The sequence below is a fragment of the Rutilus rutilus genome (assembly GCF_951802725.1).
Source record: "Rutilus rutilus genome assembly, chromosome: 7".
Classification (NCBI taxonomy): Eukaryota; Metazoa; Chordata; class Actinopteri; order Cypriniformes; family Leuciscidae; genus Rutilus; species Rutilus rutilus.
Window position 1 is genome coordinate 41,252,741 of NC_140221.1, and position 14,146 is coordinate 41,266,886.

The window sequence follows — 14,146 nt, forward strand, 5'->3', positions numbered from 1 at the left end:
ATCAGCTCTTATATGCAACCTTTTCTGAACCCCAAGCTTTGCGTTTGACCTTGACATTGACAAACCATAGCTACATTGTACAGGATCTGATGGAGACAGACTTATATAAGCTGTTGAAGACGCAGCACTTGAGCAATGACCACATCTGTTACTTCCTGTACCAGATCTTGCGCGGCCTGAAGTACATCCACTCGGCAAACGTTCTCCACCGAGACCTGAAGCCATCTAACCTTTTGCTCAACACTACTTGTGACCTCAAGGTGAAGCACACTGCGTTTTTAAGCCATCATGCCATTTCAAACACATTTAAAGGTTGTGTGCCATTTCCGCGTCACCAAATGGAATTGAACAAATGTTTTCAGAACGCTACACCTGTCATTTGTACAAAAAAGCACATCATTTCCGTTTTACTAATATTATTTTCTATAAATATTAAATATGAAGGTATTCCATTTCACAAAACAGCTTGTCCATACAACATTTAAAAATGTAAATGGGATTAAATATTTGTATAATAAATGTAAATGAAATTTAAATTTGGATCATAATTTGTATAATAAATTGTATACGTTTATATGTAAAAAAAAAAAATTATTAACGTTATTTATGAGTGAGTCATTTTAGACTTTTCTACGGTTTCAGACATAGCCGTATAGTATGAGAAAGTAATTTAACAAAGGAAAAAATAACACCCTTAAACAGGGTTTGACATTAACTTGTTTGCTCACCAGCCACTGTGGCTAGTGGATTACAAAGTTACTAGCCACATTTTCACCGGCCACAATTTTGACATTATACCATGGGGAAAAATTGCCATACAGATATTTTTAACATTGTCTCATAATTCGGCAGCAGGTATTTTAGGCGGCTGTCGCTTTAAGACCCCGTTATACTGTTACACATGCGTTTTCTTTCTCACCTGTTCCATTCACATAAACATAACTGACTGTTTTCGTGAATACTCGCAAAGGCCAGCTTTTTGACATTGTTTTTGTGTGTATTTGACAGTTAAATCGCAATAAGCAGTGAAAACGAACTCAATTTAGTACTGAGACGCGGCTTTGTGTGCCGCATTTTGGGTGTGCGGGAATTAGTAAAATTATGTGCAATCTCACGCCCTGTTACACCAACAATATTCATCCAGAGCAAATTAAATGAGTGAGTGAAGGGAGGCGGGTTTATGTGTCAACTTTGCTGTCAGAGAGAATCATGAGAGAGCAAGAAAGCACAGCTGGTATTGTGCATCAATTCTGCGGAAAATGAGTATTAAGCGTTTCAGATATTTCAGTATCGAAAAATCTATATTTTTAAAACACTACATTGATTGCACTTACTTTATTTCAGATGCCTTTTAAAAGACGACAATTGAAAAAATGTATATATTCTATATAAAAATCAACCAGCTGTTTAGAGTTACACGCCACTGCTGAAATCCACCCACATTTGGCGGGTGTTAATGTCAAGCCCTGCCTTTAAACCTTTAACTGCATTGTCACCACGTCATACCATTATTGAATTAAATTCACAGCAGGCTCAGCTAGGATATCGATGGATATTCACATATGTCTGTAACCTCTTTGTTATTGCTTATTTGATCTTAGATCTGTGATTTTGGGCTCGCCCGGGTGGCCGATCCAGACCATGACCACACCGGCTTCCTGACGGAGTACGTAGCTACACGTTGGTACCGCGCACCAGAGATTATGCTCAATTCTAAGGTGAGGTGTTGTCTCAAGCGTTTGTTTGGTTGCTCTGTGCGACCGTCAGTCAGCAGTTTGGTGTTCGACCATTACATTCGTAAGAAATGAATTCAGGTTTCTGGCAATGTCTGTGTATTAATGACATGTTTGTATTCTCTCTCTGGAAGGATTACTCAATGTTCAAATCCTTAGTTAGAAGACATACCATTGTACATTTTAAGTTGGCGTTTATCTTTATATTTTCAGTTTTCATTTTAATTTAGGTTTCATTTTTTGTGATTTTTGTTATGTGCTTTTTTTGTCATTTTAATTAGTTTTTATATTACTATTTAGGTTTAACTTATTTGTAAGTTTTAATTGTTTTAATGTTTTTCAGTTAGTAATTTTAGTGTTTGAACTTAAACTTATTACAGTTACTTGCCAACACTTTACTATAAGGTTTAATTTGTTAACATTAGTTAACTACATTAGTTAACATAACAACACAGCATATCTTGGCACAATCTTAGCATTACTGATACACTTTAAAGATAAAAAGATGTATCTGTTAATATTAGTTAATGCACTAAGAACTAACATGAACATGAACATTTTTATTAACTAACATAAACAAAGGTTAATAAATGCTGTGAAAATAGTTTGTTCATTGTTCGTTCATGTTAGTTAATGCATTAACTAATGTTAACATATGAGACCGTATTGTAAAGTGTTACCATTTTACTTAAGATGTTTTACTTAGATTTGTTTTTTATTTAGTTAATGATTAAAACCCTGAATTTAAACAGATGTTTTTCATTTCTTATAAGAATAGTTCACGCAAAAATCTATGATTTTAAATATGGTACAATATGGTACACTTTTGTCTCTCTCTCTCTCTCAGGGTTACACTAAGTCCATTGATATATGGTCGGTTGGTTGTATTCTGGCTGAGATGCTTTCGAATAGACCCATCTTTCCTGGGAAACACTATCTGGACCAGCTTAACCACATCTTAGGTAAACATCCCGGTGGACTTTATATATTTCCCTGCATGCAGCCTTTGACGTCACAGCTCAGAATAGCCACTAGTAAAGGGTTTGGGTGTATGATGTCATTTTCCTGTAAGTATAGTGTCTTTAGTCACATGACATTTATAGCTGATTGAAACTCAAAAAGCTGTAGATTTCAAGTCACGTACTTCCAGAGCTGCATTGAGATGAATAGGAACTCTAACGGATAGGTTTCCTGGGTATTAAAGCATTTATAAACCTGTTGCCAACAAAGGAGATGCTTTAAGGCCTCCCTGTGGTAGAAATTGAGACTAAATATTAGTTTTATGCAATTATTATTATTATTATAATATTTTTCTTTATTTAATATTTTAAATAATAATAATTATGATATTTTTCTTAATTTTTTATTTAATACATTTAAATAATAATAATAATATTATTATTATTTTAAAGTCATATTGGTAAATTTGCAGTCCTATAGACAAGCACAGCAAACCTGGAACTAATTAAAAAATATTGCATTTTAAATCATAATCGCAATTTTTATCAAAAAAATTGCAATTCGATTTTTCCCCAAATCATGGAGATCTAATTATGAACTTTTCATGTGGATTGTTGATGTTTAGTTGAGTGCTTAAATCACATGGGACATATACTAAACTCTACATTGTGTAAACTGAAATCAAACTCTTCTTCTAAATATACTTAGAAGAATATACTTTTTATATATATTTTTCCCCACAGTTTTCATAAAGCTGTCCATCTGTAATGGAAAACATGCTCAAACTCACTCTGAATAATTGATACACATTGAGCGCTCTTCAAAAGCTCAGCATAGGCCATTCATCTCTGGGTTGAAACATGATGCATTGTGGTCAGTTTTGCATCGTAAGACCGAGATAAGCATTTGATGGTTATCGCCAAGAAGGCTTAATCATCATTTCCCTTGCAAGTTGAAGCACATCAGATGTCAGTCGTTTCCCTTCTCTTTATTTTTCCTTTCTCCGTCCGTTGCACGAGTTTAAAAACTCAGTGTTTCCTGTCAGAGATGCTGTTGATTTTGACCCTGCAACGAGCTGATAACGTTGTCCATGCTGCTACGTGTGTTTGAGGGTGTGTGTTGTCCCATAGTGATGGCTCCTGAAGAGACAGTCTGTGTAGTAACACTTTCTTCCATTAACATGTGTGTCTTTGAACCCGTCTGGCCTGTGTGAGCAGATGTTTCCCTGTTGATAGCGCTACTTATTTCCTCATTTAGATTGCGTGTGCACATTAGCTTGGCGCGCTGGGTTATTGTTGTACCGTCTTTCATTCTCTGAACACTTCTTTACTTGCATATATTCAAATTGGAGTCCACAGCAACCAAAAATAAGTGTCATCTTGTAGTTGGGTTATTAAATGTGCCATATTCTACAATTGTAGCATTTGTTGTTTAGTCATTTCAAATGAAATACTATAGGCTGTTTTTCTTACTGTACTTCAAAGATTTCCACATGCAAATGATCTCCTTTATGAGTGGCTAACCTCCTTGTTCTATAGTCACATTGTCGTCAATCACTGCTACTGAATAGTTATGTAAACATGAGCAGTTATATGTTAATGAGCTCATGGTTCTGATGTCAATACCATTTCAGAATGAACCATTTTTGCAGCTTAGTTTTCATAAATGGTCTGAGTGACTGGACTCGGGAAGTGGTTTTGTGAATGTTAGGTTGTTTAAATAGTAGGGGGAGAGCGGGGTAAGTTGTCACACGGGTAAGTTGTCACACTGTCCATAACTCCAACACTAGAGGCTCTATCTCAAAAATCAAATAGCCACTTTATGTGACTTCTTCTATAGTCAACTTCCTGTTCACATGTGGTCAAGATCACTGTAATCTGAGGTTAGCACAATTTTCTTATTTTTCTGCTTAAAAAGTAAAAAAAAATCACTTTACATTTTATGCAATACAACTTTGTTAGGTATGAATGTTTAAAATTATTATTTTGCACAAAATAGAGGAGACAGTAACGTGTCTTTTGGTACTTTAGCTAAAGTGATATGTTGAGCTAAACTTGAGATTTAGCCAACATTAGCTCACATGTCAATATGGGGCAAGTTGTCTCAATGACTTTGGGGCAAGTCGTCACATGTGACAACTTGCCCCTGTACAAATAAACACAGCCCCAGCACCAACCCTGTCCTGCCTAGCACGCCTATAACACGCCTAGCACGCCTATAACACATTTACATTTAGTCATTTAGCAGACGCTTTTGTCCTAAGCGACTTACAAATTAGGACTAATTTAAGCGAGTCATTGTGAAGAGGCAAAAAAAAAAACCACAAGAAGTGCTCAAAATACGAAGTTCAGGCATTGTTCAGAGTAGCATATGCGTAAAATGTGTAAAATGCAACAATTGGGCCCATGACGCTTGCACCTCAGGCCAGGCAATTTATGTGTGTCAGAATTGTGACTCTGGAGATAAGTCCGATTAGTCAGATACAGGGCATCTGTTTTGTTCAGAGGTTAAGTTAAGCAGGTTATCTGCAGCATTCCATTCAGTTATCAGGATCTATGTGCAAGCCATAGAACGATTGAGTTTAAAGTTCAAAGTAAAGTGGTTTTGCCACTTAATTGAAATGTGCATTATTTGGATTGAAATAATTGTTTTTCCAGGTTCTCCAGGCACGGATGTTTATATTTCCAGGTCTGTTTTGAGTTTAAAAGTTAAAATCAATATTCACAATTAAGTAGTTGTGTTCTTATTTTTTAGATAATCTAGTGTGACAACTTACCCACCGACGGGGCAAATTGTCACAAGTGCACACTCGCTATTCAACAGTCTACAACTCCGTAATGAGATAAGATATGAAGATGTTATGAATACAACATATGTGCCCAAGACTTCCTTCTTTCATTTGGTATGAGATTTATACCATTTTGATGTATGGTGCTCAGTAAATGTTAGACAGTGTGAAAAGTGTGACAACATACCCCGCTCTCCCCTACACTAAAAAAAAAAGTTTTTTAAAGGTAAAGGAATTAATACTTTTATAGCATTACATTGATCAAATTGACAGTAATATATTTTTATTTCAGATAAACGCTGTTCTTTTGAACTTTCCATTTATAAAAGAATCCTGAAAAAAAGTATATTACGTTTTCCACAAAAATATTAGGCAGCACAACTGTTTTCAACATTGATAATAATCGGAAATGTTTCTTGAGCAGCAAATAAGCATATTAGAATGATTTCTGTGACACTGAAGAAGACTGGAGTAATTATGATGCTGAAAAGTCAGCTTTGATCACAGGAATAAATTACATTCTTTTAAATTGTAATAATATTTCACAATATTACTATTTTTACTGTATGTTAGATCAAATAAATGCAGCCTTGGTGAGCAAAAGACACTTCTTTTTAAAAACACAAGATCTTACCAACGTTAGAGAATATCAAATTCATATTTCAAAAGACAAAGGATAATCTTTTTAAGAGTGATGTTGTAAAGTATAAAACTTGTGAAAGCTGCAGTTGTTTTAGCTGGCCAGGATGGCAAGGAATGATGCAACAAAACTAAGCACATCTGAAAGAAAGGAGTGCTTCCCCTTTTCTCTTTTGCTTTTATTCCCTTGAGCTCCTTGTTTATATTTTCATAATTTCTATACTCACTTTTGCTTTATCCTCTTGATTGCTTATCAGTTTTTTTCTTATGCCCTTTAGTCTAATCGGTTTTATTGGTCTTTTCTTTGTCCTGTAGGTATTTTGGGCTCCCCGACTCAGGAGGACCTGAACTGCATCATCAACATTAAGGCGAGGAATTACCTGCTGTCACTTCCTCTCCGCTGCAAAGTGCCCTGGAACCGCCTGTTTCCTAACGCAGATCCTAAAGGTCAGAGGTCACATCGACACACCTTGATTAAAGGAAACTAGTCCTCATATTTTGGAGGCAAAGCCACCTTAAATGCCAGTATGCATTGAATTTCTGGTTATAACAATTAAAAGCTTAGCAGAAGTGTGCTTAGTAACATCTTTTAAAAAATAAGTTTGTTTTTAATGAACTGGTGTGATATTTGGGTTTGTTTACTGTGTTAATATTTGGCTCTGTTTTCTTGTAGCGTTGGACCTGTTGGATAAGATGTTGACCTTTAACCCTCATAAGAGGATTGAGGTAGAGGAGGCACTTGCTCACCCGTACCTGGAACAGTACTATGACCCCTCAGATGAGGTCAGTTCACTACTACTTTTTCTTAATTCCAGCAGGATAACTCTTGATAATAGCAATTTATGTAAAACGTATGTAGGACAAAATATAGGCGCGAGCTTGTCGAGTGTATCACTTTTTCACAGACATCAGCGGAAAGTTTGTAGTTCAGTCGGATGTCAATGGCAAAGAAAGTTAAACGAGGAGGCATGTATTAACTTTAACTGACGGTAGAGAGAGAGCACTTCGGTTGCATGCTCTTTATTCCCGATCGTTCACTCAAGCACACGTGTGTCATTCGGATTAAAACAAAATTTTATGTGTAAGTAAAACATAAACCGTTGAGTTATTAATGTATAACCAGTGGTTCCCTACATTTATTACAGGACGTTTGCAGGTCAAAAACAGCTGTTTATTTTATTTCTATCCTTTCCTTGTTCTATTGTATTTATTTGTGCTATTTGTAATTGTATTATTTGTTCTTATTTTATTACTAAACATTTTAACTGCACTGAGTCCTCTAAATATGTGCTGTGCAATTAAATGAAAGATAAAATATGATAGAGCAACAGAAGGAACAGTTATAATTCGTTGCATTTTGTTACAACAGTGACCGTAACAAGCTCATACAGTACATTTTAGCAGGCTTCATTATGCATGAAAATAACTAAAGGAAATAAGTATTTTCTAAACAAACTAATATGATTGCAAAACCAATTAATATGATTCATATTCTTTTGGTTTCTCTAACTAATGTATTTAAAAATGACAAATGCAGGGAAAATACAAGTATCGGAAAGTACCAAAAATGAAAGTATTAGTATCTGAGTCGTTCTGGAAAAAGTGGTATCGGTGCATCCCTAGCAAGTACATAACAATATTAGTAAATAGTTATAGTAAAAATATGAATGTACAAATATTAAAAATGAAACGATCTGTTAATGGATTTAAAAGACTTTGGGATGGAATGGATAATTTTTTTCTTGTAGGCCTGTATTATTTTATGTTCTTATGTCTTATGTTAACATTTTTTTGATAATAACAAACCTTATTCGAATTTAGGCAAAATCGTGCAATATAATATAATAGTAGGCCTATAATATAGGTTAATAATCATTTCTTAATTCCGCAATTCTTTGTCATTCTTAATTCAAAATTAAATATAAATTTAGGTTACACTGTATTTTAAAGTGACGTAGTTACTTTGTACTTGAATAAGTACTGAGTAATATTAATTAACTACCTGTACTTACTATAGAGTTACGGTTAGTTACTCGGTTAGTTAATTATGCATAATTTACTGTTATTACTATAGAAAGTACATGTAGTAACGTGTAACTACGTCACCTTAAATAAAGTGTTACGTTAATTTATTATTAATATCAGGTTCTGATAATCCCAGGTTGTCATGGTCACACAGGTTTGTTTATGCATTAAACTCGTCAACATAGGATCTTGAGGCTATGACTTCACATCACGTGGCCACCACATAAGGATATCGTTACCTCGACAAAATGATCTCGTGGCTACGAGTTAATGACATTTACATATTATGTATACCTTGACATATTATGTTCCCACAGGTTAATATGTCGTGGCCACGACAAAACTTAAGTGAACCGAACATGTCCCCTACCGGTCACAGTTATTTTGGGATTCTGGGTGACTGACTTTAATAAAGTAAAGGATAAATGTAAAAACGTATATTCTGCTTGTCCTCTGCTTTCAAGAACACTAGTTTCATCATGGTCTCCGCTTTTTCATATCTTTTATGGTGATCAAAGGTTGAGCGTTTCTAACATAAGCACTATGAAGTGCACTTTATTAGCCACATGACCACATAACCTTTGACTATCTATAGGGTGTCTGTTAAGAAGCGATTGAATGCAAGATTACTGATGCTACCTTGTCATGTGTGATCAGTACATTTTCTGTATTTTTTGTGCCTTTTGCACAACAGCAGTTTTGTCGATGCTTATTGTGTCTATTACATCAATACATTACGAATGACATTGTTGCATGGAGTTAAGCACCCGCCCTATTGCACAAATAGCTACACTGAACACTGTACTTGATGAATATCATTTGCTATTTGTGTGTTGGACTTTATCGACCAACACTGAAAAACAGCTTTAGTGAATAATATTGTTGTACAGGTTTAAGCAAAAGAGTAGTGTTTAAAGCCTTTTATCCCATGATCCCATGCTTTATTTATTCCTCACAGCCTGTTGCTGAGGCTCCGTTTAAGTTTGAAATGGAGCTGGATGACTTGCCCAAAGAGACCTTGAAAGAGCTGATCTTTCAAGAAACTGCACGCTTTCAACTAGCCTTCAGACCATAGCCTATCGCTCAGGTAAACTGAATATTTGCTGAAGCCAAACGCTTGTGTTAAATGGACAAAAGAATCAATCACATAGTGAAAGAAAGAAGGATGAGAGTGTATTTTTGCATACCTGGAAAATAACTATGAACAAGTGCAAAGGATCCAATAATTTTGTGCTCTTTAAGAGGAATTTTCATTCTGTCTATTTCTAAACCCTTAAATGACTCGTAGCACACGTGTAAGACATTTGACATTTTTAGTTTTTTCATGAATAGAAAGTTTGTTTAAAGAGTGTTTATTTGAAATATAAATAATTCGTAACAATGTAAAATTTGTAAAAGTGTTTTGCCACTTTTTGATCAATTAAATGCATCCTTGCTGAGTTAAAAAAAAAAAAAAAAATCTTACTAAACACATTGATATTGTGATTAGAATAAAGAAATAAATGTGTGTGTCAGTAGCGTAAAGACGTGTAATGTTTCCGGATGACTCTCGGGAGGGAGCAGCTGTTCCGAGGTTGTTCCTTTTACACTTCCTGGATTACAAAACAGTGCCAAGAACATGAATATTATTAGTATGATTACTTGCATACTGACCCCAAACTTTTAAATATACTAGTGTACCTGCTAATGTGTTTTTATTTACTCTGAAAAGCCCATTTTTACTGTCTTTTGGCACTTTGCAAACATCAATTTTGGACCCCAGATGGAATTTGATTAACGCTTTATTTTACAGTGTCTTTGTCACACGTTACATGTAGAAATAACTATAAATTTGTACGTAATTACGTGCAACTAAACCTAAACCAAACCCTAACCCTTTAGTGAGTGCATGCTGTTAATTAATATTACTCGGTACTTAAATATATAATTACAGCTTAAAGTAAAGTGTAACCGGAACTATTTGCATTGTGTTTTGTTGCGACCATAACTAAACCTATTTTTTCTGTCTGTAGGTGTTGGTCTGGATTCGATCATGCTGATGCTTCTGTCTCCACACCACTGTGCGCTGTGGTCCTCTTTTGGTCTTCATCACCACCACCATCATCATCATCATTATCATCGTTATCTCCTTTTCCTAAACCCTAAAACTACAGGCAGCCTTCAAAGTTCATCTGACCCCATTTGAAAACATGGACTCCTGCTTTCTTCAAATCTCATGACAATGGAAGAAATGTGTAGAGCTTCTCTCACACTCTTCCTCTGCATCTCATCCTTCTCTCTTCATGCTTATCCGTGTGAAAGTGTGCCTGCGTGTGTGTTTATGGACCCATCTCGATTAACCCTTTTTCTCTCGGTCCTCTGATACATAAAAAGAAACGTCTATGATTGTGTTAGTGTCGTGCTTCTTTTTAGCCTCCTGTTAATATTTCCAACAAGCTGCTTTTCTAAGGTGTCTGTAAGCCATTTTGAAGTCCCACAGAGGTCAAACAGGGAGAGAACGAGGGCGCAGATCTCCTCTATTGTTATATATATATATATGCAGTGGACAAGCATTTATCCACATTGTGCATCGCCAATCTCCTCAAAGTGCACAGACTAGAGCTCTAAATTTGCCACGGTGTCTTTTTAACGCTTTAATATATTTTCATAAATGCAAAATGTATTTACTAATAACCCCTTAAAATGGCTTAAATCTTTCATTAATTTATCAAATTATTTTTTTGTACATTTTAACTCCTCCAATCAGTTATAGAATATATAAAAATATAAATTTGTACATTGATTCTCAATCATAAACCCTTAATCACTTTTAGAAAAGCGACTAATCTGTTAAATTTGCTTAAGAGCCAAAGAAAAAGGCCGCTTTGAAGATGTTACGACACCACTTGTGTCCAAAAGGTGACCACATTACCTGCAAAAAAAAAAAAAAAAGTAAAAGTAAAAGTGCTATGCAGGTGAATGTATTTCCCAAAATCCAGGTGTTTTTGAATCTAAAGATGCACGTAGGTCCATTTAGGAACTGGACTTTATCACTTAGCTAGGTTTAGAGGAACTTCTGCCAAGGGACGGAGAACAATCTCGTGTTTTTTCAGTCATAACTGGTAAATTTCGAATCGATGTCTTTATTATAAACGTACAGTGCCTGCTCTGCTCATCTGCATTCATCCTTTCTTTTTGTGTATTTCTTTGTCTTTTTGCTTTCCCTGTCCACCCCCCAGCCGCCTTGTATCAATAAGACTGTGCCCTTGCATGACTGTTAAAAAGCTTTCTATACAAAGAAAATGGAAGTGCCACACTGCTGGGGATTCCGCTATTGGACTCTCAGGTTTTTGTTATAACCTACCTTTTGTGGTCTCATATTTCCTATAATAGAGTATTATGAGTAAAAAAAAAAAAAAAAAAAAACGTTTAAAAAAACCACTCCTTTATTTTGCTTGTACATTTTGGTTGCACTTCTTTAAAAATCCATGTTCCTTTCAGTGTTAAAAAAAAAAAAAAAAAATCGAGATTAGCTTTTTAGATGACCTAAATCAGTCAGCTCAACCAGAACGTCAGGTTTAATTCCATATGGAAATTAGGGGACTCTAGCCATGGAAATGCACCTTTTATTAATCCATTTCAATCATAAGATATTTTCTGCTCGTCTGCTAGACCCAGACGAAATGAGAGAGAATGTCTACCTGGAAACTGTATGTGCTATGATGCAAACATTTGTGCAATTAGTGAGCGAGATAGCACTTGAACGTTTGTGAAAATGGAGCTCAGTCGATGTCTTAGATACTAAGTTATTGATACTGATGTGCGCACATGTGCATGGCTTTTGCGAAGTGTTTCTTTCCCACACTTGCTTCCTTTTTGGTTTACTAACTCCACGTTACTTTCGCCTAAAATATCTGGCAAGGGGCCACCTAGTGATCAAGGAGAGAATGGGCTATTATCTTAAATACATACATAAAAAAAATAAAATGTAAAAAAATTGCAAAACTCTGTAAGATAGCTTCTGCCGAATCAGTGTGCAGCCTGTCTGTTTCTGTGTGCCTTTATGAATCACGAAAACATTTATCGTGCAGCTTTGTTTTGTTGGGGATCAGTTGTGACTTTTTTTGCGGTATACTCTTGAACTTATATATATACATTTATATATATATATTTAAAAAACCTGTGAAAACCAAAAAAAAATAAAAATCTCAATTCTCTTTATGTAATTTTAAGTCCTATTTGTCACCTTTTGTGATTTTTGTGATTTGAGGAAGTATAAAGAAAAATAAATACACCTTTTATTTTTGCCCTACTTGGTTTGATCCTGTTGCATTTTGCCTTCAGTTCTTGAAAGTTCTGTGCAGAACTGTTTTTATTGTATAAAAAAAAAAAAAAGTGTCTAGTGATTTATTATTAATCTTGTAAAAAAAATGTCTCTGTGTATTAATCTCCTTTTTGTTAGCAATGGCCGACTCTTGTTGTGAATTTCACTTACAAGCTTCGAAACTCCCGGGATTCGGACCCTCGGATGAGTTTCAGAGGGTGTCAGTAAAGTCACTTGGGAAACTTGTGATTTACAAACATTTCAAAAATATATTAAAATCTTTTCAATCTATTGAAAAAGGTGACATTTGTGTCTCAAAGGCTTGTTTTTACTGCTCAAAAAGACAGCCAAGGTTCGTTACCGATTGTGATCTCTGCATCTGCCAAGTCATGTAACCTAGAAACAGCAGAATAAAACAAATTGTATTATATTTTTGCCTCATGTCTCCTTGATATTACTGCTAGTGTTTCATGTGTTGGACTGAGTATAGGCCAATCTTCAAGTCTACTACAAATGTGTTGAACATATCAGATACATCAGATGTTGTCACACTGGGAACCTGCAATCAGCCTTGACTCGAAAGTAATCTTGTATTCTGTATTAAATTTAAAAAAAGAATTCAGATTTGTTTTGGCTTTAGTACAATATCAAATAAAAGCAACTCATTTCGGAAACAAAGTATCTATATAGTATTTTTCTCGCACATTTTAAGCAGAGTATATATCCATGAAAATATATATTTAATTAAGGGGGTCCCTCACAAGGTGATCTTCATTTTTGAGTGTTTTGTTGTTGTTGCATTAATTATTCTGAAAATTACTATTAAAAAGGTCCCTGCTTCAACAGAAATGTCTCAGTCTAGATCAATCTAAATTTACACTGCAAAAGAGGCACAGAAGCACAACTGTTCTGGCATTAAGGTGTCTTTACACAGGCTTTTTTTTTGTAATGCTGCTTAGTCAGAGGTGGCATAAATGCATTTACATAGCAATTTCTTCAACTGTAAACTTTGACACTAGGGTCTGAGGTGGGTCAGAGCAGGCATAATTCGACAGCCTTAAAGGGATACTCCACTTTTTTTGGAAATAGGCTCATTTTACAACTCCCCCAGAGTTTTACCGTTTTCGAATCCATTCAGCCGATCTCCGGGTCTGGCGGTACCACTTTTAGCATAGCTTAGCATAGATCATTGAATCGGACAGGACCATTAGCATCTCTCTCAAAAAAATGACCAAAGAGTTTCGATATTTTTCCTATTTAAAACTTGACTCTTCTGTAGTTACATCGTGTACTAAGACCGACGGAAAATGAAAAGTTGCGATTTTCTAGGCTGATATGGCTAGGAACTATACTCTCATTCCTGCGTAATAATCAAGAAACTTTGCTGCAGTACCATGAGTCCAGCAGGCGTAATGATATGACGCAGCGCCTGAAAATAGGTCTAATAGGTTAGACAAACTTAGTCCCGGTCACGTTGGATGTTATCGAGCTGGAATTTTGAGGCGCTGCATCATATCATTACGCCTGCTATACTCATGGTACGGCAGCAAAGTTTCTTGATTATTACGCAGGAATGAGAGTATAGTTCCTAGCCATATCAGCCTAGAAAATTGCAACTTTTCATTTTCTGTCGGTCTTAGTACACGATGTAACTACAGAAGAGTCAAGTTTTAAATAGGAAAAATATCTAAACTCTTT

The 14,146-nt window shown here is 35.3% G+C and overlaps 1 protein-coding gene across 1 annotated transcript in view; it reads left to right on the plus strand.

Moving 5' to 3' along the window:
• The window catches only part of mapk1 (mitogen-activated protein kinase 1), a 29,302-nt gene extending 17,752 nt beyond the window's left edge, over positions 1 to 11,550 (plus strand). Inside the window, exons 3-9 of the mRNA XM_084415326.1 lie at positions 71 to 260; positions 1,602 to 1,718; positions 2,581 to 2,695; positions 6,436 to 6,567; positions 6,794 to 6,903; positions 9,104 to 9,232; positions 10,158 to 11,550. Coding sequence (XP_084271452.1) covers positions 71 to 260; positions 1,602 to 1,718; positions 2,581 to 2,695; positions 6,436 to 6,567; positions 6,794 to 6,903; positions 9,104 to 9,220 — 781 coding nt within the window. The 3' untranslated portion in view covers positions 9,221 to 9,232; positions 10,158 to 11,550. The remainder of the gene's footprint in view (positions 1 to 70; positions 261 to 1,601; positions 1,719 to 2,580; positions 2,696 to 6,435; positions 6,568 to 6,793; positions 6,904 to 9,103; positions 9,233 to 10,157) is intronic.
• The last annotated feature ends 2,596 nt before the right edge of the window (positions 11,551 to 14,146 follow it).